Source organism: Phascolarctos cinereus, unplaced genomic scaffold, assembly GCF_003287225.1.
Source record: "Phascolarctos cinereus isolate Bilbo 61053 unplaced genomic scaffold, phaCin_HiC Scaffold_5;HRSCAF=322, whole genome shotgun sequence".
In the NCBI taxonomy this organism is placed as follows: Eukaryota; Metazoa; Chordata; class Mammalia; order Diprotodontia; family Phascolarctidae; genus Phascolarctos; species Phascolarctos cinereus.
This window is the reverse complement of record NW_027555958.1, coordinates 320,581,812-320,603,718: the sequence shown is the minus strand read 5'-3', so window position 1 is coordinate 320,603,718 and position 21,907 is coordinate 320,581,812. Positions and strand designations below refer to the sequence as shown.

Here is a 21,907-nt window from a genome sequence, read left to right as displayed (position 1 = left end):
AAGAGTAACAGGAAAATTTCTTCGAGATTTAATAAAATTCAGAGGGTAGTGGGATATATTGCAAAAGAGCCCTTCATTTGAAATTAGAGAATAAAATTAAATCCTGCCTCAGATTCTGCCTACCTATGTGACCTTGGGTAAATCTTTTAAACTCTCTCAGAGCCTCAGTTTCTTCATATAAAATAAGGGAAATGGATTAGATGATCTCTGAAGGGCCCTTCCAGCTCTAAACCTTATGATCTTTATAAACTTCTTTATAAGTTATGGATCACACAGGTCTGTATTTCAGTAGAAAATTATGTAAAAATATATTGACCACCAGGCTTACATTCTTATTTTCTGGCTATTCAGTTTGGTTGGACAATAATAGTAAATTTATTTTTGTTACTATTAACCATTTTTTGAATATATTTTTATTGATTTTTTTACATCATTTAAATTTCCAACTATAACCATTCCCCTCCTCACCCACACCAGAAAACCATCCTATATAACAAAGAATATTTTTAAAGAAAAAAAAAAGAAAATGATAAGATAAACAACCAGCAAAACTGATTTATACAGGGGCAGCTAGGTGACACAGTGGATAGAGCACTGGCCCTGAAGTCAGGAGGACCTGAGTTCAAGTCCAGCCTCAGACCAAATGCTGGATACTTACCAGCTGTGTGACCTTGGGCGAATCACTTAACCCCCAATTGCCTAAAGAAAAAAAAACTGATTTATACATCAAAAGAACTGAAAATATATTCAGTGTTTCATACTTATGGACCTCTCACCTCTGCAAAAGAGTTAGGGAAAGGTGTCTTCTCACATCTCTTCCTTGGGGCTGTGGTTTTTCTTTATAATTTTGCAATATTCACTTTTGATTATGTCATTGATCATTTTTTTTTAGAGATAATCCAGTGACATTGTCATGTCATGTCTTTTAGATCATTAAGAAGGCAAATGACACTCTAAATGGAATCAGTAGCTCATCTGTTTGCACAGAAGTAATTCAGTCAGCACAGGGCATGGAATATTTATTAGGTATGTAACTTTGTGTTTTGCTTATTAGACATGGTGCTTTAAATTTTCATTGTCTGTTTCATATATGCTGTGAAGCATTTTTAATTAACAAAACCTCAAGCCAGATATAGTTCATGTTATTCATGACATTTGCAAATGGAGAAAATGAGGACACAGAAGCATCCCAGGACAGTGATAAAATGGGAGTAAGATTAGAAAGTGTGGTTTCTAGATTCTTACTATGTTGTTTGAGTTTCTTCCCTTAACTAGACTTTGTGTTCCTCCTTCAGTCAGGTCAATCCAACTGCCTGAATGCCAACAGATGAACCCTAAAATATGCTAAGAGGGTCCACGAAGTATCCAGGCTTGCATGGCACCCTTGTGGAGATCTTTGTAAAGCCCTTGTGGGGCTTTGTAAAGAAGGGCCAGTGGCGCTTTTGACTCTATTGTGATAATTTATTTGTTCCAGCAAGGGTATTACCCAGTTGTGATGCTACTTGCCTCTTCACCTGGCATTTCAAACCTTTTCTCTCTCTATTGACAGGTGTTGTCGAGGTGTACAGGGTAACCAAACGTGTGGAGCTAGGGATCAAGGCCACTGCAGTGTGCAGTGAAAATCTTCAGCAGCTGCTGAAGGACATTGATAAGACGTGGAACAACCTGATAGGATTTATGTCACTTGCCACACTCACGGTAAGACCATCCTGTCCAATACTTTCTTCCCCAGAAGCTTTGTTCTTAAAGTAGAGAGGGGCTTTCTTTTGGTATACTACTAGGAATACTTATGATGCATGCTTAATCATCTTTAAAACAGGAAAGTGGTGACATTTTTTGGTATGTGAATTGGCTCCTGAATGGCTCTGAGGATGTAGCATGATACAGCAAAAAAAAAAGAAAATCATTTTTTATGCTAGCAATTGGAAGGGCAGGACTTCATCCAAACAACCAGAGAAGTGTTCTAGCCTGTGGGTGAACCTGATTTATTCATTGTTCCTACCAGAAGACAAAATGAATTCAAGGTGTAAGAGAGATAGAGAAAACAGAAAACTTAATGCCTTTCAACTTCAAATTTATATTTAAACGACTTGAATTACTGGGATCTGTCTTGAAAGTAGCCACATTCTGTGATTGCCTAATTAATCAGGTGCTGTGATAGTTGGTGCAGAGAGCTATTCAGCATTAGAAAGACCTAGATTCAGGTCCCACTGTCTGACACACTGAACGTTCAGGAGAGATACGAAATGATAGTGGGAATGGAAGGACAAAGTGAGGCTTTTTTGAAAATAAGGGAGATACGGGCATGTTTGTAGGCAGCAGGGAAGCAGTCAGTAGACAGGGAGAGATTGAAAATAAGTGAAAGAATGGGCTCAACTGAGGGGGCAAATCTGTCAGAAGAGACAGGATAGAATGGGATCACATGAGCAGGTAGTACTTGACCAGGACAAGGGCTGTCAGCCTCATTATGTGAGACTGATATAGGAGCACATAGTGGCAGAAGGTGTCTGGGTGATGTGAGGTAAGGAGAGGGAGCTCTCAGTTTTATCTTTAAAATATGAGGTAGGATTCTCATCTGAGAGGATTGAGGGAAGGAAGCATTGGAAGTTTGAAAAGGGATGAAAAGGTTTGGAAGAGCCACTATAAGGAATGGGATAGTGAGTTATCTAGGGAGGTATAAAGGGATTGCCTAGTAGCGGTGAGGTTCCAGTTGACGTTATATAAAATACATTTGTAGTCAACCAGTCAGCACAGTTTTTTTACAGCATGTGTGTAGGAGGTAAGATGGCAAATGCTGGGAGTGATTCAAGGCTAAGGGTACAGGGTCAAAACCAGCAATATGAGAAGAGGATAGTATGGAGTTAAACCAGTTCACAAAGGGGTCAAGATGGGGAAGGAAGGAGAGTAGAACTATTAAAGGAGTGTTGGCCTGAGAGAGAAGCGAGGCATCAGGGGATTGGAAGTCACAGTGGACAAAGAGCACAGTTTGGTATTGGAAAGCAGAGAGGTGGAAACTCAATAGATTGTGATCCAGATAAGGTAATGAACAAGGAACTGATGCATTTATGGCATGATGGCATGATCAAGGTGACCATCTTAATGTGGGGCTGAGCCAGTGAGGTAGAAGAATAAGTCATGGGAAATGAATAAGATGTCTCCTTTGCCAAATCTTTGTCTAAGTCATGCCCATTAATTTTGATATCCCACAGAGCTCTGTCCTGGGCTCTTTTCTGTTCCCCCTCTACACTATTTCACTTGGTGATCTCATCAGCTCCCATGGATTTAATTACTATCTCTATGCTGAAAATTATTCTGAAATCTGTTTATCTGACCCTAACATCTCTCTACTGACTTCTGGTCTAACATCTCTAACTGGTTAGTTGGAGTTGCCTATTATTTTCAACTGGAAGTTCAGTGAATATCTTAAATTCAACATAACCAAAACTGAACTCATCTTTCCTCCTAAAACCTCCCCGCTCCTACCCTTCCTATTACTGTAGAGGGCAACAACATCCTCCTAGTCCCCCAGGCTCCCAAGCTAGGTGTCATTTTCATCTCCTCGCTATCTTTTGGCCCCTATGTCCAGTCAGTTAGTAAGGCTGTTAATTTCATCTTTGCAACAGCTATCATATACATCCCCTTCTCTGTTGATGGCTGCCACCCCCTAAGTGCAGGTCCCCATCACCTCACACTTGGACTGTTGCCTGCTCTGCCTTCCTCAAGTCTCTCCCTACTCTAGTCCATTCTCCACTCAGTTGTCAGAGAGATCTTCCTAAAGTGCAAATCTGATCATGTCACTCCCCTCCTCAATAAATTCCAGTGTCTCCCTATGACCACCAGGATCAAATATAAAATCCAACCTAGCACCTCTCCCTCACCCCCTCCTTCCAGTTTTCTTATCCCTTATTTTCTCTCTCTCTGTCTCTCTCTGTCTCTCTCTCTGTCTGTCTCTCTCTCTCTCTCTCTCTCTCTCTCTCTCTCTCTGATCCAGTGACACTGGCCTGTTTTGAACAACACACTCCATCTCCCAACTCCAGACACTTTCCCTGGTTGTCTCCCATGTCTAGAATGTTCTTCCTCCTCACCTCTGCCTCCTGGCTTCACTGGATTTCTTCAAGGCCTAGCTAAAATATCACCTTCTACAGAAAGCCTTCTCCAAACTTTCTTAATTTTAGTGCTTTCCCTCTGTTGATTAGTTCCTATTCATCTTGTATATAGTTTGCTCATGCATAGCTGTTTGCCTGTTGTCTCCCTAATTAGACTGTGAGCTCCTAGAATCCAGGGACTGACTTTTGCCTTTCTTTGTATCTGTAGCACTTAGCACAGAGCCTACCACATAGTATGCCTTTAATAAATGTTTAATGACTGACAGATAAGCGCACAGTGCTGCAACAGCTGAGACTCTTAAGTTGCAGAAAAAGTTCTGATCTATATTGGTAGAATGGGCCTATCTAGTTACAGATCCAGATCAAAAAGAATTTATAAGAAGACGCTCAGTAGGAGGAGTAAATAAATAGCAAATACATTTTGCCCCTAAAGAACATACCCCATATCACACTGCTTATCTTCTCACTGGGGGGTGGGGAAGGGGCTGGAGGAAAGGAGAAAATTTTGAACTTAAAGTAAAAAAAAAAAATGAATATTAAGAAAATACCCTAAAAATCTTTTGAGTTGCCAAAATCAATTTGCAAGCATTTATTCATCACCTATTCACTTCTGCCCATGTGCCAGAATTAACTTCCATAGCTTCAGATTTTAAGAATATTGTGTTGGGTTTTTTTTACCAACTTATTTTTTTTTAACCAACTTATTGATAAATTCTCTAGAACTTATCAGTGAGCTGTGCACTAAGGGCTCCAGTGGAGTCATAGTAAAGGAAAGTAAAGGAAACAATTTTTACAAAGTTAGGGTAACATCCTGTCCTAGGAATGATAAAGTTTGGACTCAAAAGACTTGGGTTCAAATCCTGCCCTACTTTTTTTTTTTAAAGAAAGTTACTTCCTGTCTCTGAGCTTTTGTTTCCTTATCTATAATCAATAAGTGGTTGGATAAAATGTTTGCTGAGGTCTATCTTCTCCAGTGCTCAATTACAGGTATCTTCTTCTAATGGGCTACTTAATTTAGTAATGCAATTAAGGCAAAAAGCAGTCACACCTTGCAGAGAAGACACTCCGGAATTCATCTGTTATCCACACTTGTATCTGTATCAGTAAGGAATCTTGTGATGTCCCTTTTAGTGTTTCTCTATTCCTCCTCTCCCCCCCACCTAGGGCCAGCCCCAGGGATTCTGAGCCCCAAGAAAGCACTGAGATGATCAAATTGTCTGACTCGAGACCCCAGATTTGGAGAAGTTGAATCAAGTTCTCTCACTTTGTAGCAAAAAAAAAAAAGTGAGACAGTTGCAGATTGCCTTTTGGTGGTGCTTGGCAGAAATGGTGGGCAGGGCTCTTCTGCTTCTCAGGCTTTTGTTGATGCTTTTTGGCTGCAATTTTTTTAAAAAGCCATCTTTCCATTAAGATTATAAGGTGCTTTGATTTTACAGCAATCATTTCACTTTGTAGTAAGTCCTTAGGTGATATTAATTCTGTGAAAATTAGATTTATGCAGAAATCTCCAAAAGAAGCCTCTTGCTATTCCTTTTGTGGTACTCATGATTGGAAAAGAAAAAATAGGTACATTTACAAAATAACTGGCAAAGGTATAGTTATTTTGAGTCTTTTATAGAAGAAAAGATAACATGAAATTTCAGGATGTGGTAGTATTTTGTCAAAGCTTCATTTGAATTGTCCCATCCCATTATGTTTTGAAAAAGGAGCTATATTTATTGAACCACACCATATATCATTGATGTCAAGCTCAAATAAAAACAGATCCCTTCTGCCCACACGTCTACTTAAAAAAAACACACACAAATTAACAGTGTCTTTGTTGTATTGCATTTTTATTTATTTTGTTAAACATATCCCAGTTTACATTTTAATCTGATTCCAGAACACTGAGAGTTCTTCTCCTAACCCTTCCCATGCAGCCTGTGGGCCATGAATATAACAAAAGTGGTCTGTGGGGCCTTTCAGGATCCAGCCTAGCCTAGTGCTTTTGCTGATGCTGTAGTGGAAAGCATGCTGATTTTGGTGTCTGGGGACCTGGGTTTGATGCTTAGCTCTGGCTTTTACTTCCAGTGTAACCTGGAGCAAGTCATTTAACCTCCTCATCTATAGAATGAGGGGCATGTACTAGATAGCCTCAGAGGTCTCATCCAGCTCCAAATCTAAAATCCTCTCATGAGCTTCTCTGACAGGATCCAGTGACAAGCTCTCTTGGGGGTCCTGAAATTCGTCAAGTGTCTTATGTTGAAAGGGAGTTGAGTTTCTTCTAAATCAGAAAAATTCCCAGATACTGTAATTGTCCCATACCAAGAGCAACAGAACTATAGTCAACTGATTGGCTATAACCCTCTGCAGAAGGCAGCCCTTTCACCAAAAAAAAAAAGTGGGGGGCAGTGGGGGCAGCTGCTGGCCCTGGAGTCAGGAGGACGTGAGTTCGAATGTGGCCTCAGACACATAACACTCACTAGCTGTGTGACTCTGGGTAAGTCACTTAACCCCAATTGCCTCACCAAAAAAAAAAAAAGAATAAAAGAATTTTGTTGTTTTTGTCATTTTGAAGGGAAGTTTTGAAAAACTTTGAAAAGTTTTTACCCAGTTAACTTAATGTTGACTGTAAATTCATCAGTCTAGCTGAGGATGGCTTGTGTATGGCAGAAATTCCTACCCTGTATTTCAAATAGCATCAGAGAGATTTGGGGAGTTGAGTAAAGGGTGGGCTAGAAAAGGGAGAGATGTAGGAAACTAATTAAGAGATTATTGTGGTAATCTAGGAGAGAGGAACAGGGACCTAGAGTAGAGAAGAGGGGATGATGGGACATACATTGTGGAAATAGAATCAACAGGACTTGTCTGATGTTTGGATTTAGACAGAGAGAGAAGTAAATAATAATAATAATAATAGCTATATAGCATTTACTATGTGCCAGGCACTGTGCTAAATGCTTTTGTCAGTATTATCTCATCTGATCTTCACAACAGCCCTGCTAGGTAGATGCTATTATTACCCTTATTTTACAGATAAGGAAACTGAGGCATACAGAGGTTAACTGAATTGGCCAAGGTCACACAGCTACTAAGGGTCTGAGGCTGGATTTTAACTCAGGTCTTCCTGACTCCAGGCTTAGTGCCTTACCCACTGTACCCCCTAACTGACCCAGAAAACTTAGCTTTTAAGCCTGAGTGACCAGGAGGGTAGAAGTAGTCAGGATAATTGAGAGTAGAGGTGTTATCTTTGGGGAAAGAGAACAAGTTAAGTTTTGGACAGGTTGAATGTTTGGTCCTAGCAGGACACCCAGGCGGAGATGTTCAGCAGCCAGCTGAAAATGCAGGACTGGAACTCAAGAGAAAAAGTGATACTAGATAATGGTAATTGAATCCATGGGCACACATGATTTGGCCACAAAAGAAAGTGTGGGGGGAAAACGGGTAAAGTCAAGTCAGAGCCTTAGGACACCCACAATCTTAAGCCATAAGAGGAAAAAGATGGGTCATTAAAGTAGTAATCAAGGTTGGGAACCAGGAAGGAGCAAGGTCATGGAAGTCAAGGGGAAAGAGAGCATCAATGAAGGAGGGTGTGGTGTGTAGTCAAAAGACTAATCCGACAGAAAGATCCAAGAGGATGAGGACTGAGAAAGGGCCATTGGATATACAGTGAAAAGGTCCCTCATGACTTTGTTAGGGAGCAATTTCAGTAGAATGGTGGTAAAAGCCAGAAGTAGGACATCAAGAAGTGGGAGACAGTGAACATAGACTATGCTTTCTACTAAGTTTGGCAGTGAGGGGGAAAAGAAAAAGGAGTGGGTGGGCTTCAGGATCAAGACAAGGTTGTCTGGTAGACAAAGGTAAAGGAGCCCGAAGAGGAGGAGAGTGAAAATCTAGAAAGGAAATGAGCGGTGCTCAAGTCCAGAGGAAGCAAGAGGGAGTGAGCACGATAGGAGCTGTTAGTATTGTCAAGGAGGAAACCTGTGTTGTCCTCTGAGGCCAGAAGAAAAGAGCGGAGAAGATGAGTGAAGACACAAAGAGGCTATTTAAGGTGTGAAGGAGGGAAGATGACAGGAATCACAAAGGATGACCTCACTTTTCTTGGTAAATTGGAAGTAAAGATCGTATTTTGAGAGTGGCAGTTTAGGGGCAGAGTTGGCCCTAAGAAAAAAAGGGAAAAAGGTTTAGAAAAACTTCTGTAGGAGTAGAAGAGGAGGTAGTGATGGGAGTAATCCAAAGTTTGGGAGTAGCAATGTAGAAAGGCTGAAAGGATAAGAGGACAGAGGATTCAATAGTAGAAGACAGTCCAGTGTTGAAATGGTTAACAGTAAGGTCAAGTCAAAAGGAGAAGTGACAAAGAGCATGAATAAGGGGACTGAGAAACCAGTAAGGGATGAGGATTTCTGTAGGGATTAAGTAACCCAAGGTCATGATAAAAGTGAAATGTAGGTAAAGGAGTCAGGGAGTCTGCTGAGTAGTGGCAAAGTAGATGGAGCACTAGATTCTGTAAGGAAGGTCAAGTTCAAATCTGGCCTCAAACCACTTCACCATTGTCAGTTATTTAACCTCTGTCTGCCTGTTTCCTCATTTGTAAAATGAAGCTGATGATAGCCTACCTGCCAAAGTTGTGAGAATCAAGTGAGATATTTGTAAAGTACTTATTAGCACAATGCCTGGCAGAGTTGGTACTTAATAAATTGCTTGTTCCCTTTCCTTTTACTCCATTTTCTTAGGAACTTAATTGAGTCAATGTATTAATTGAAGTGAGGAGTCTTTATTAGCATGCAATTTCATTACACAGTAATATGTTTCAAATTGTACTGTGAACCCTACAGAATATATTTATATATTATATATATTAATACAGTATATCTAATTACTCATACTCTTATAACTATAATTGCTTTTTCTCCAAGTTTGCTTTGGCAAAACAGTAGGCTTTCTTTGCTCAGATACTTTTCGAGGTTATAATGAAATCATTTCTGTTTGACAGTGTATGGAACATTCGTTTTCCCCTTCAAAGATCCTTTGCTATGTAGAATTAATCTCTATAACACATATCTGGCAAGTGTGTGCAAAGCATTACATTACGTTAGTACCTTAGTGTACCTTAGTACACTACCCCAGTGCAGGTTCTCATCTCTCATCTAAACTCTTAGAGTAGCCACCTAACTGATCTTCCTGTTTTCAGTATCTCTCCTCTGAGGCATGGTGGTGCAGTGGATACAGCACTAGGCCTGGAGTCAGGAAGATCTGAGTTCAAATCTGGCCTTACTTACTGAATATATGACTCTGGGCAAGTCACTTAACCTTTGTTTTCATTAGTTTTCTCAACTGTAAAATGGGGGTGATAAATAAAGAACCTATCTCAAAAGGTTGTTGTGATGATAAATGACATAATATTTGTAAAAAACACTTAGCACATTGCTTGGCACATAGCAGGAGCTATATAAATACTTACTCCTTTCCCTTCCTCTCCAATTCATCCTATCATAGCTTCTAAATTAATGTTCTTGAAACACAGGTTCAATATGCTATGGACCTTGCTCAGAAATTTCCCTATTAATGTAAATAGGCAGCTTTCAGAGGAAGAAAATCAAGCTATCAATAGCCATATGAAAAAATGCTCAAAATCAGTAATAATAAGAGAATTGCAAAATTAAAAAACCCTGAAGTTACACCTCACATCCCTCAGATTAGCTAAGTTAACAAAAAAGGAAAAAAATAATGGAGGGACTGGGAAAACAGGTACATTAACACATTAATAACATGAACTCTAGCCATTTCTGAAAAGCAATTTGGAATTATGCCCAAAAAGCTGCTTAAACTGTTGCATAATACATTTTGACCCAATGATACCACTAATTACATCTGTTCCCTAGAGACCCAGGAAAGAGGAGAACAACCCATATGTTAAAAAAGATAATAATTCAGAGTAGCTCTTTTTGGTGGCAAAGAATTGAAAACGGGGCGGGGGGGGTTGCCCATCACTTGGGAAATAGCTGAACAAGTTACGGTATATGTATGTGATAGAATGATAATGTGCTGAAGGAATTATAAAGGGGGCAGTTTCAGAGAAACCTGGGAAGATTTGTATGAACTGATGCAGAGTGAAGTGAGCAGAATCAAAAGAATACTACAATAAGAGCAAAATTGTAAAAATAATTTTGAAAGATTTAGGAATTCTAATCAATATAATGGCTGCTCATTTCCGAAGAACTCATGATAAAACATGCTGCCCACCTCCAAATAGATGGATGCTAGACTCAGGGTGTTTTTTTTTTTTACATGTCCAGCATGATAATTTGTTTTGCTGCACTATATACATGTTTACGAGAGAGGTTTTATTTTTCTTGCTTTTTTGGGAGAGGGGGGAAGAATAGGAGATAATACAGATCTAAAGAATTTAAAACAATACAGTACAGCTCTAACCATATCAAAAAAAAATTTCCCTATTGCCTTTAGTACAGTCTTAACAGGGCTCTATAGACTTCTTAAAAATTATTTTTTGGTAAATGTTTCAGTATAATTGGTTTCCTTTGTACTCCTGTGTGTTTTATTTTGTCCTTTTGTTTGTTTTGCTAGGCAGTAGGGTTAAATGACTTGCCTGGGGTCACACAGCTAGTAAGTGTCAAGTGTCTGAGACCAGATTTGAACTCAGGTCCTCCTGACTCCAGGGCCAGTGCTCTATCCACTGTGCCACCCAGCTGCCTGTGTTTTATTTTATTCTTTAAAAAAAAAAACTTTTTGTGCTAGGCATGGTAGCATATACACACCTGTAATCCTTGCAAACTAGGAGGTTGAAGCTGATGAATGTCTTGAGCTCAGGAGTTCTGAACTGCAGTGGAGTAAAATGAATCAAATATCTGAACCGTTTTGGCATTAATATGGTGAATCTCCAGGAGCAGAGGGAGCTACCAGGTTGCCTAAAGAGAGTAAACTGTGCCAGGTTGAAAATCATGCAGATCAAAACTCTCATGCCAATCAGAGTGGGATCTGGGAGTAGCCACTATACTTAGAACCTAGGTGAGTACGTCGAGGTTTTTTTTAAATGCTAAATTGTTGGGGGTGTTTTTTAATGTCCATAAAGCTTCTGACTGCCAAAAGTGTTCATGTCACAAAAATAGCTAAGAACTCCTGCTCTAGGTTAAATACTAACTCCTTGTCTTGGCATTTAAAGCCCTGCAAAATCTTGCCTTCACCTCTGTTTCCAACATTATGTACTCATACATTTTCAGCCAAACTGAACTGCTCACTATACCTCAAATTTGGCTTTCGATTCCCACTTCTTCGCCTTTGTACTGGCTCTCACCCGTAACACCTAAAATGAACACCCTTTTCACATATTTTTCTTAGAATCTCCAGCTTCATTTAAGACTCAGTTCAGGTGGCAGGAAGCATCGGGGCAGAAGGAGACACCAGGAGATTCCTGAACTAGCATTGGGTATAGGAATGAGTGCCATCTGACAACTGTGTCACCCATTGCCTGGCCCTTGTTGTGAACTAAGCAAGGAACAAATTCCAGGAAGCAAAAGGTAGCTATTTGGCACTGATCCCAAGAACAGAGTATAGCGTCGCAGACCAAAGGGGAGCCTGTGAACCTGCAGAGCCTCCCAGTGAGCTGGCTAACAGTGGCTGAGTCCAGAACAAGCTGCTAAAACTCCCAACCAGGAACAAGCCATAAAACCAAAATCTGGGTCAGGTAACACAGAACTCAAATCAGAAGGTCAGAGAGCAGACCTCCCTTGGGGAATCACATCACTTTTACAGCACTGAAAGCTTGCCCCAAGACTGAGCTGTGAAAGCAGCAGCAGGACATAGGAGGACAGAAGCTCAGGCCAGACCCATCTCCAAAGTGTACAGAGCCCAACACAACCATAAAGTCCAGAATCAAAATGTAGGCTGGAAGAATGAGCAAACAAAAAAAGAACCTGACTATAAAGAGCTATTATGGATACAGCGGAGCTCAATACCAGAAACAGAAGAGAATAACTCAAAAACCTCTAAGCAAAGCCTCAAAGAAAAATGTAGCGTGGACACAAGCCCAACAAGAATTTCTAGAAAAGTTAACACAAGGCTTTTTAAAAATTATTTTTAAACCCAAATGAGAACAGTAGAAGAGGAAAAATGAGAAAAGAAATGACAGCTATGCCAGTAAGATATGATAAAAGAGGTACAAAAAACTCCTTGAAAATTAGAATTAGCCAAATGGTGGCTAATGATTATGAGACATCAGGAAATAATAAAATAAAGACAAAAGTGGGGGGTTTTTTCTGATAGAAGAAAATGTGAAAGTACAAAGGAGGAAACCTGAGCCTGAGAGCCATTAAGTGACTTGCCCAGGGTCACACATCTAATAAACATCTAAAGTAGTACTCAGACTCAGGCATTTCTAACTCTTAAGTCTGATGGTCTATCTCCTCTATACAAGCTAGCTGTTGGGAAAGATAAGGAAATTAATAAAACAGTTCTAGTGTTCAAAGAGCTTACAATGGAATAAAACAAGATGTACACAAATACTTCTAATGAAAGATCATCTGAAACTGTGTATAAATTGCAAGTAAAAGTTTAGTTCTGCTTTATCCTTAAGAGACAACCAGAACAATGGTACAAATGTAAAAATGGGCATCTTGAATTTTTATTCTTTTCAAATTTAACACTATTAAATCAGTTTTTTTAATTTAAATTAAAGTTAAACTTAAATTAGTAAATTCATAAACTGCCAACTTGGAGATATTGCTGCTTTACTCATCCATAAAGAAGGGCTTTGCATCTGCCACCAGCTCTATGATGCCTTGCCTTTAACACTCTCATTGGTAGTGATCCTGTCTTCCTTTGTACTCCTATATTACTTAATCTGTACATCTCAAATTGAATGTAGCACTTATTGCCTTGAGTTACTGATCTTTGTGGAGGTAGTGTGGTATGGTAGAAGAGAACAATGAACTTACAGCTAAGCAGCTAACCAGGAATGCTGCCTCTGACACTTTGTTAGCTCTATGACCATTAGCAAATCACTTAATCCCACTGCTCCTCAGTTTCTTCATTTGTAAAATATGGACACCAGCCTCAGCTAATATGTAAATAAAATGCTTTAGAAGTCCAAAACTTAAAAAAAAAAATAGAAGAAAATGTGAAATATCTCATAGGAAAAACTGACCTGGAAAACAGATCTAGGAGAGATAATTTGAAAATCATTAGACTACCTGAAAGCCACACTGGAGGGAAAAAAAGGGGGGGGAAAAGAGCCTAGACATATTTAAAAAAAGAAAACTGACTCAATTTCTTAGAATCAGAAAGTAGAAATTGGAAGAATTTATCAGTTACCTCCTCAAAGAAACCTCAAGATGAAAATTCCCAGGAATATTATAGCCAAAATCTGGAGTGCCCAGATCAAAGAAAAAATACTACAAGAACCAGAAGGAAAGAATTCAAGTATGGGGGAGCCATAGGATCTCACCAGATTTAACAGCCACTATACTAAAGGAGTGGAAAGCTTGGAGTATAATATTCCACAAGGCAAAGGAACTTACAACCAAAAATAACCTATCCAGCAAACCTGAGTATAATCCTACAAGCAGAAAAATGGACCTTTAATAAAACAGCAGATTTCTAAGCATTCTTGATGAAAAGACCAGAATTGACTGAAAAGTTTGACATAACAAACACAGAAACCAAAAGAAATACAAAAAGACAAACATGAGTGAGTAATCACAAAAGACTAAACAAAGTTAAGCTGTTTACATTTTTATATGGGGAGATTATGCATGTGACACTTTATCATCACCAGAGGTCTTATAGTCTAATTAGAAGTCCTGAGTGTGATTCTGTTATGTTCAGATAATCTCAAAAGAAGAATGGAAGGGTAGGGAAAAGGAATACACTAGAAGAGGGGGGAAAGGAAGAGGAAGAATGGAGAAAATATCTCATATAACAAGGGTATTCAAATAAGAGTTTATAACAGAGAGGGCAGTAGAGTGGAAGACACTTGAACCTCACTCTCATCTGAAACTGGTTAAAGAAGGAAAAAATACATATACATATTTGGGTATAAAAATTCATTTACCTAACAGGAAAGTAGAATGGAAATGAGGGGTGGGGAATAAGGAGGGCAGATTAAGGGAGGCAACAGTCAGAAGAAAAGCAGATAAGAAAATAGGATGGAAGGAAATACACAGCGCTCCCCTTAACACGAAGCCTTCCCTGACCCTTCAGGTAGTAGTGACCTCTTTCTCTCCTGAAATTATTTTGTATTTATTTGTGTACATGGGGAATATTCCCCTCCCCCCCAACACCCTTAAAATAGTCTCTGCCATTAAGGAGTTTATATTCTGCTTTTTTGGTTTTGGTTTTTTTTGGGGGGCGGGTATTTTTGTTTCCCTAGTGCTTAGCACATAGTGGATATAGTGTTTGTCGAATCAAATTGATATTATATTCATTGGGGAGTTAAAGTATAAAAGAGAAAATAGTTTTCAGGCTAAAGAGAGACACAGCACAGAGAAGCATATAAACTTAAGTACAAGAACATGTGTGGTCTTGGGGGCAGGAAACAAAGGAGAGGAGGGATGGTTGAATGGAGACAGTGATAGGAGAGTTAAAGCATATTCTCAAGCTTATTACTGGTTCAGGTGTTTTAAGTTTTCTCGTGTTGGATCATTGCTGTCCACAGGCTCTTTCTGCTTTCTGTCCTCTAGGATTCTGAGAAGTTCATTTTCCTCCTTTTAGGATGGCACACAGGTGATTTATCAGAAGAGTACCATGTGGTACTTTGGAAGGAGCATTGAATTTGGAGTTAGGACTTGGGTTCAGATCCCAGCTCTATCTACTATTCACTATCAGTGTGACATCACACTAAATCACCAGGGGTATTTAACCTCTCTTTCCTCATCTGTAAAAGGCAGGGTTTCTTACCTGGGAGGTTCCTTCTAGCTCCAAATCTGTGATCCTCTGAAACTACTATTTATAAGGCTTTCTTCATAAGGAGAAGCCACCAGAAAACAGAGCTGTCAGAACAGTGGCACATAGGATATTACAGGTGGAATGCCTTTAGAAAATCCAGATTTTGACCATTCACTCAGTGCTAGGAGAGGTTCTGAGAATATACTCTCTGTTGGCAGGGCACATCTCGTTCATTTCATTGTAATAACCACTTGCCCAAGGGGCAGCTAGGTGGCTCAGTGGATAGAGCACTGGCCCTGGATAGAACCCGAGTTCAAATTTAGCCTCAGACACATAACACTTACTAGCTGTGTGACCTTGGGCAAGTCACTTAACCCCACCACTGCCCAACCCAAAAAAAGAAAGAAAGAAAGAAAAGGCCAAGGTCCCTCACTGCATCCTGCGCCATCTCCAGTAGGCCTGATCAGCCTGAACTATTTCTGCCCACTGGAGAAATGGCTCTGGAGGAGCCTCCAGAGGAGAAAGTGAAGCTGGTGACCTTGCACAGTTCACTTGTATGTCATGGCATCACCTTCCTGATGTCATGGTCTTTTGTGAGAATGAAGCACAAATAACAATAACAATTCCTTGTATTGCTGAAGAAAGTCTCCCTCTTGTGGTAGAAGGTTTAGGTAGAAAGACACAAACTGTGATAGCTCTAAGCTTCTTGAGGGTAGTAGAATAGCATCTGCTTTATTGACATAGTCAATCATGATGAGTTTTGAGTGGCCTGCTCCACAGGTGATTGACTATCACAGGTTTCACCTTGTTCCCCTTACCCAGAAGAGGAGAAAGACTACAGGCCCTGGAAAACAGGAGAAAGCCAGACAGTTTCTGCCAAACAGGTAAGGGCCGAGACAAGGGAATTCTGACTTCTGCTTAGATAGTGAAAATCACATTTCATCCTAAATTCAGGCCAAAAACACTTTTACAACTGCTTTTGACATGCAGTGAATAGTATACTATGGACTTTTCACTTAGTACAGTTGAGACAGCTGATAAATGTTTATTTTTTATTTATATTCCTCCATAAATTTGTCTCCAGGAAGCTCTCAGATTTCCTCGTTATACATGTATGCAGCTAAAAGGAGAGAGGGCATAGGAAATTGTAAAAAGTTGAGAAGTTCAGGTGTACTTTTTGTACTTACATCATGTTTCATGTTTTCTTGGACAGTAGTATAGCCGTTAGATATAGGATTCTGTGCCCTAGCATTTTTGTATACAAGTAGTATGTAATGTATATGTCTTTTTAAACTTAGACTAGCAAGTAACAGTCTCAAGTACAGACAAAATACTTTCTAAAACAGGCATTCTGATTGGCACACACATGATTTTATACAAAATCACTAATTTAAATTTGAAAAAGTTCTTTTATTTAAGAAAGGAAAGATGGAAAATGTTTCACTTCAGTTTTCAAGTGGCGCTGTTGTTCTACCAGCATGATGAGAGTATCTCTGACACGGATTACAAAGATACTGTTCTGTTCTTAATCAGCTCTTTTAAAATCCCTTTCAATTATAGTTTTTAATTACCTAATTTTTATAATAGGTTTACAGGATCTTTTTTGATCCTCCTAAACTCTATTTGAAAACTAGAGCAAATGTTATCCCAAATTTTACAAAAGAAAAACCTAAAGCACCAAGGGCTTTTGACGAAAGTGGACATAAGCACATAAACTATCCCCTGACTTAAAGGAAGACTTTGCACCTCAATATGATTGATTAACACTGGTAGGGTATGCTGTGGAACAATTTAATGTTATCAGGTATGGGATGAACTTATGTGACTTCTAAAGCTCTTTTCAATGCTAAAATTCTGTGAGAACTATTTCCTCTCCCTTTGCTCCTTTTATATGGTCTGGAAAGATACAACTTAAATTCAGGGGATGGATGCTTCAGGAAAATACAGTACCCATTTTATTTTAAGTTTACACACTGAAAGGGGATGAAATAATTGTACATTTCTTGTTGGGTGGGAGGGCAAGAATAAAGAATAAGGAAATTTCTCATTACAAAAAATAAATGAACAATAATTTTGTCTTATTGCGCATAATTACCTACTGTTGAAACTGAAAATAACTGCTTGAGCACAGGTACTTTCAGGCAGAAATCAGACAACATGCACACTGCCTTAAACCTCCTGACAAATGTTAGTAATTATAAGATTGTTTATTTTTGTTGCTAGCACTGCTACTAGAAATGAATGATGAGGGTGAACCAAACAAACATCATTTGGAATTGTTGGCCTTTTAACTGTTTGTCTCATTGTCTTTATAGCCAGATGAAAACTCGTTGGATTTCTCATCCTGTATGCTGCGTCCTGGGATTAAAAATGCTCAGGAACTTGCCTGTGGGGTATGCCTACTGAATGTCGATTCAAGGAGCCGAGTAAGTTCCCAGCATGCCCACCCAGACTAATTCAAAAGTACTGTTTTCAGGGTCTCTTGGGAGAAGTTCTAGTCAAGTCTTCTTTGTAATGTCTTCCTCACATGTGTGGCGTCACCAGAGGTTAGAATGTTTATAAAGCTCCAAGGAGCTGACAGTTACTTTCTTTATAAAGGGCAATCGGGGAAGCATGTGTTAAAATTGGTTTGGTTATGGAGAAGGAGGTTGTTTTTAAATTAATGAAGTCTTACTATTTTCAGCATGTGTAGCCAAGGTACAAAGCACAGTGGGGCTATGAAGAAGGGTCAAACATGAAACAGTTTGGAGGTAGGCAAACGTGTTGGGAGTCTTGTTGACCTTTTGGTTTCAACATTATTTCAGAATGAAGAGAAACCTGCAGAAGAGCATCCTAAAAAAGTATGAACCAGTCATATCTTTTCTTAGCGTCATCATCTTAATTATGAGTGTGAAAGGCATACTGAATAATTCCACTGCCGTTCTGAATTATTCCTATCATGAATCCTTAAGTCATTTTTGTTGCCGTAATGTTTAATCAATTAATGTGTCTTTGTGACTTCCGTTCTGTCTTGTTTTGCATGCTTATATCTCATGATTGGTTTTTCACATATTTCTTCCTCCTACGGGTGTTCAGGACAACTTTGTGGCCAATTTATGGAGAAGCCATGCAAGTTGTGATGACCAGATTAGACTACAAAGCTAGATTGCTTCAGGATTTGTCAAATCCATCAAACTCCAGCATCAAAATAATTTGAGTTTTTAGGTTTGGAGTGGGTTTTTTTTAGTACCCTACTCCAAAGTAAATTTCCATTAATCTCTCCAAGAACATTAAATACCACAGCAAGTGACTAAAAGCAAGACAATATTTTTTATTCTCCTTGCTAACGTTATTTTTCAACATCTTTGACAACTCAGTCATCTGAGAGTTGTCATTTTTTATAACCAAGAATGCTGTGAGCATTCTTGTTATATGGTAATTGCTTTAGACTTAAGTTGATTCAGACATCACTGTTGGATCCACTCTCAACAGCATAAAAAATTCTGTTATTTTCAGCTTATTTGAGGTTTTAATATATTGAAATTAACCAAATGTGAATGAATAAAAATGAAAAAAAAAAAAGATTATGTGTAAGTCAAATTAAGCAGGGATTTTCTGCAGCCCAGGTCACTGTGGCCTCCCATACCTTTCTTTGTGCAGTTTTTCTACACTGACATTTGCCATCTTTTGCTGAAAGCCAGTTTATTGGCAAGAATCTGTTCTTTTTGAGCAGAGAAATAATGCTGCTACTTCAGCTTTTACAGACTAAATAGCTTTGATCTTACTATTTTGGCCATAGCCCTTCTACAAACCTCAGTATAAGCTTGGGGACACCCTATTTCCTCTCAAGGAAAATGTCATTCTGCCCAATTCTAGTGCATTTACTCCACACAGCCTGACCTCTCTTCCCTTCCACCTCAATCTTTTTGTTTTTATAGGCATTCAATTCTGAAACAGACAGTTTCAAACTGGCATATGGAGGACATCAGTATCATGCAAGCTGTGCCAACTTCTGGATCAACTGTGTAGAGCCCAAACCTCCTGGACTCATCCTACCAGATCTACTCTAAGAAGGCCTTCCATCAAGCACCAGCTTTTTCCTGCCTTGCCCCAGGTAGTGAAGGGACCAATAAATGAGTAATGCAAACTAATTTCCATGAGTCTACATGAGGAACTTCCCAAGAGGCACAAAAGGATGGATAATACAAACCATTACTGATACCTTCAACTGTTAATCCTACTGAGGATCTAGATAAAGTAATTAACATTCTATGAGAGCCACCATGATGCAAAGCTACTGATAAGAGAAGGGAGATGATTACCCTTCTGTATTGGGCTTACCTAAGCCCTGCCCAGACTGTGTTAGACATAGATACCACAGGTCTGTAAATTTCTCATTCTCTTACAATGTTTTAATATACAGATGATCATTTTTCTCTACAGAAGCATTTGCTGCTATGGTTTCAAAACTGAATAACTGACAGAAGAAATACCGTTATACGACTAGAAATAATGAAAATACTGTCTGCTTATTTAGATATAGAAATGATATTTGTCCTGTGGGATAAAAATGCATTTCTTTGCTTTAAATTTGTTTAAAAGGATTAAAAATGGGGCAGCTAGGTAGCGCAGTGGATAGAGCACTGGCCCTGGAGTCAGGAGGACTAAAGTTGAAATCCAGTCTCAGAAGAGACACTTGACACTTACTAGCTGTGTGACCCTCTGGGGTTAAATCACTTAACCCCAATTGCCTTGCAAAAAACAAAAAAAAATCCAATAAAAGGATTACAAATAATGTTTGGGCTGATGGTTAAACTTGTAGATAGTGCTGCAAGTATTGGGAGTCCCAGTAAACTTTACAGTATCCCATTGTTATAAAACTTCTCATTTCTAGTTTCTAAAACTGAATTTGCTAAGGAGAAAACTGTCAAAAATGTCCAGGGACATCTTCATAGGGAAAGACATGCACATAAGCATGGACACCTTAAATCTTGTGCATCAGTTTGTAAATCCTTCTGATTCTTCCCTGATGATGTCCCTGTCCTGAATCCCACCCCCTGGACAAGGCCCAGGACCATGATGCTTTCCTGGAAGAATCTGTATTAGCAGGACTGTTTATGCAGCTGAATGGTGTTTATTTGTAATGAGCAGCCCTTCCTGAAGAAGACAATATGAAGATCAACACTCCTTGATTTTACAGTACATAGATGTAGATATATAACTTTCTTAACACTGTTGGAAAACAGCAGTATTTGTGGCAAAAGCTTCTGACTTGCAAGCTGTGAAAATTCAGACAAATTAAAATCTAGAAGGACAAGGCTCATGTGCTGTGTGAATTTTCTTTGCCTTGTAAACTGAGACAGTATTGTAACTGAAAGCAGTGTATCAGAAAATAAAGCAAGGCTGCTGAGGACTCATCAGTCCTATGGAAAATACACCAATAGTGTGACAGTTATTCTGACCTACAGATTTTTTTTAATAAAAAGCTTATGTTAAATCAAACTTAAGTACCATACTCATTATCTCACTGCACTATACTTAGCTTGGATTGCTAAGAGTGCATAGTGTTGCCTGTAATTGCTTTTATATAATTGCTTTGTTTTCCCCTTCCCCACAACAGATCATAAGGGAAATTCTATTTTACTTTACACATGTAATAAGTTTTTGTTAAGTTCGTGGGACTATGGCTTTGACTCCACTAAACAAAAGAATAAAAAGAGAAAAGTATAACACGAATTGGAATGGAATTGTTCATTTTGTCCCAAACCAAATTAGTATCAGCTGGTATGACTTAAGACGGCCAACCGAGATGTGCTAAGACTAGACTTTCACCTAGCAGTTAAACCAAGTTCCCATAGGTTAAGGAGATTTTCTGACAGGGTCTACCCATGAACCTGTAAATATAATGCTATGTACGTCATTTTAACACCAGAATGAATCCACTTCTGATTGATCTGTAAATTCCATAGTATAATTATCAGCGATAGCAGAAAATACCTTTGTTGACAAAGCTTACAATTCTTGTGTTTATTTTTGTGCAAATTCTTAAAAGGACCATTATCCTGTGACAGCAGCCCATAGTGACTAATGCCATTCTTTTGCTTCTGTTCACCTATTAAGTAGATGTTTCTAAATCTTAAGACATATCCCAGAATGCTATGAGATCTCCAAGGATGACAACAACTAACTTGAGTGACATATGACACACTTTGACATAAAGAATGAGTTTTTAATGTCTCCTTTCCCATCAAGAATATCAGAAGAGTACCATTCCATTTGTTTCTCTGCTTACACATACCCTCCCTCTTCATTAAATGATTCAGTACTGCTGTTTACTTTCACCTTAGTGATTTCTATGGTTAGCCCAGGGCCTGTGTCCTTGGAAACTGTAACCAAGGTGACTGATTTCCATAGCATGCAGTGTCAAAACAGCTTCACTTCACTGCTGGTGTGAAGATTGACAAATACTCTTTTTAAAAATTTTGATACTGCATGTTAGCTTCCGATTTTATTGCTAAGAAAGTAAATTTAAATTTCTTCTGCACACACTGGTGTAGATGTCATCTCTAAAAGGATCTTTTCACTATATACTTAGCAGCCAACATCGCATCCAGGTTGCATATTGAAAGTTTAATGTTCTGTGAATATCTAAATTTTTAAAGCTGTCTTCTATTTGCCTTTTAATCATTCTGTTCAAGGTTTTGAAGACAGTAGTGTCTAAGTTTTATAAAAATTTAACTTCATTTGCTTTGTACTAAAGGCCACCTAATTGTCCCTAAAACATTTTGGGCCACTCAACTTTGTTAAAGCCAGGCAACTACAGAAGATCAAAGAAATGAAATTTCCCATATAATACCACCTATGGCAGATAAGCTCTCAAGTGCTTTCTACAAATGCTTTTCACGCTTTTGCCAGTATTTGAAATTTTAGTTGACACTTCC

At 38.8% G+C, this 21,907-nt stretch overlaps 1 protein-coding gene across 9 annotated transcripts in view; it reads left to right on the top strand.

The window, feature by feature from the left end:
• Window positions 1-20,702, top strand: part of SYNRG (synergin gamma) — a 95,919-nt gene extending 75,217 nt beyond the window's left edge. For 6 of the 9 annotated variants that reach the window (XM_020991757.2, XM_020991760.2, XM_020991759.2 and 3 more), the window contains 5 exons: window positions 930-1,026; window positions 1,550-1,698; window positions 17,303-17,413; window positions 17,792-17,827; window positions 18,905-20,702. In XM_020991757.2, coding sequence (XP_020847416.1) covers window positions 930-1,026; window positions 1,550-1,698; window positions 17,303-17,413; window positions 17,792-17,827; window positions 18,905-19,036 — 525 coding nt within the window. In that variant the 3' untranslated portion in view covers window positions 19,037-20,702. The remainder of the gene's footprint in view (window positions 1-929; window positions 1,027-1,549; window positions 1,699-17,302; window positions 17,414-17,791; window positions 17,828-18,904) is intronic. The other 3 variants (XM_020991756.2, XM_078156113.1, XM_020991762.2) reach the window with 1 other exon arrangement.
• Window positions 20,703-21,907: the final 1,205 nt, after the last annotated feature.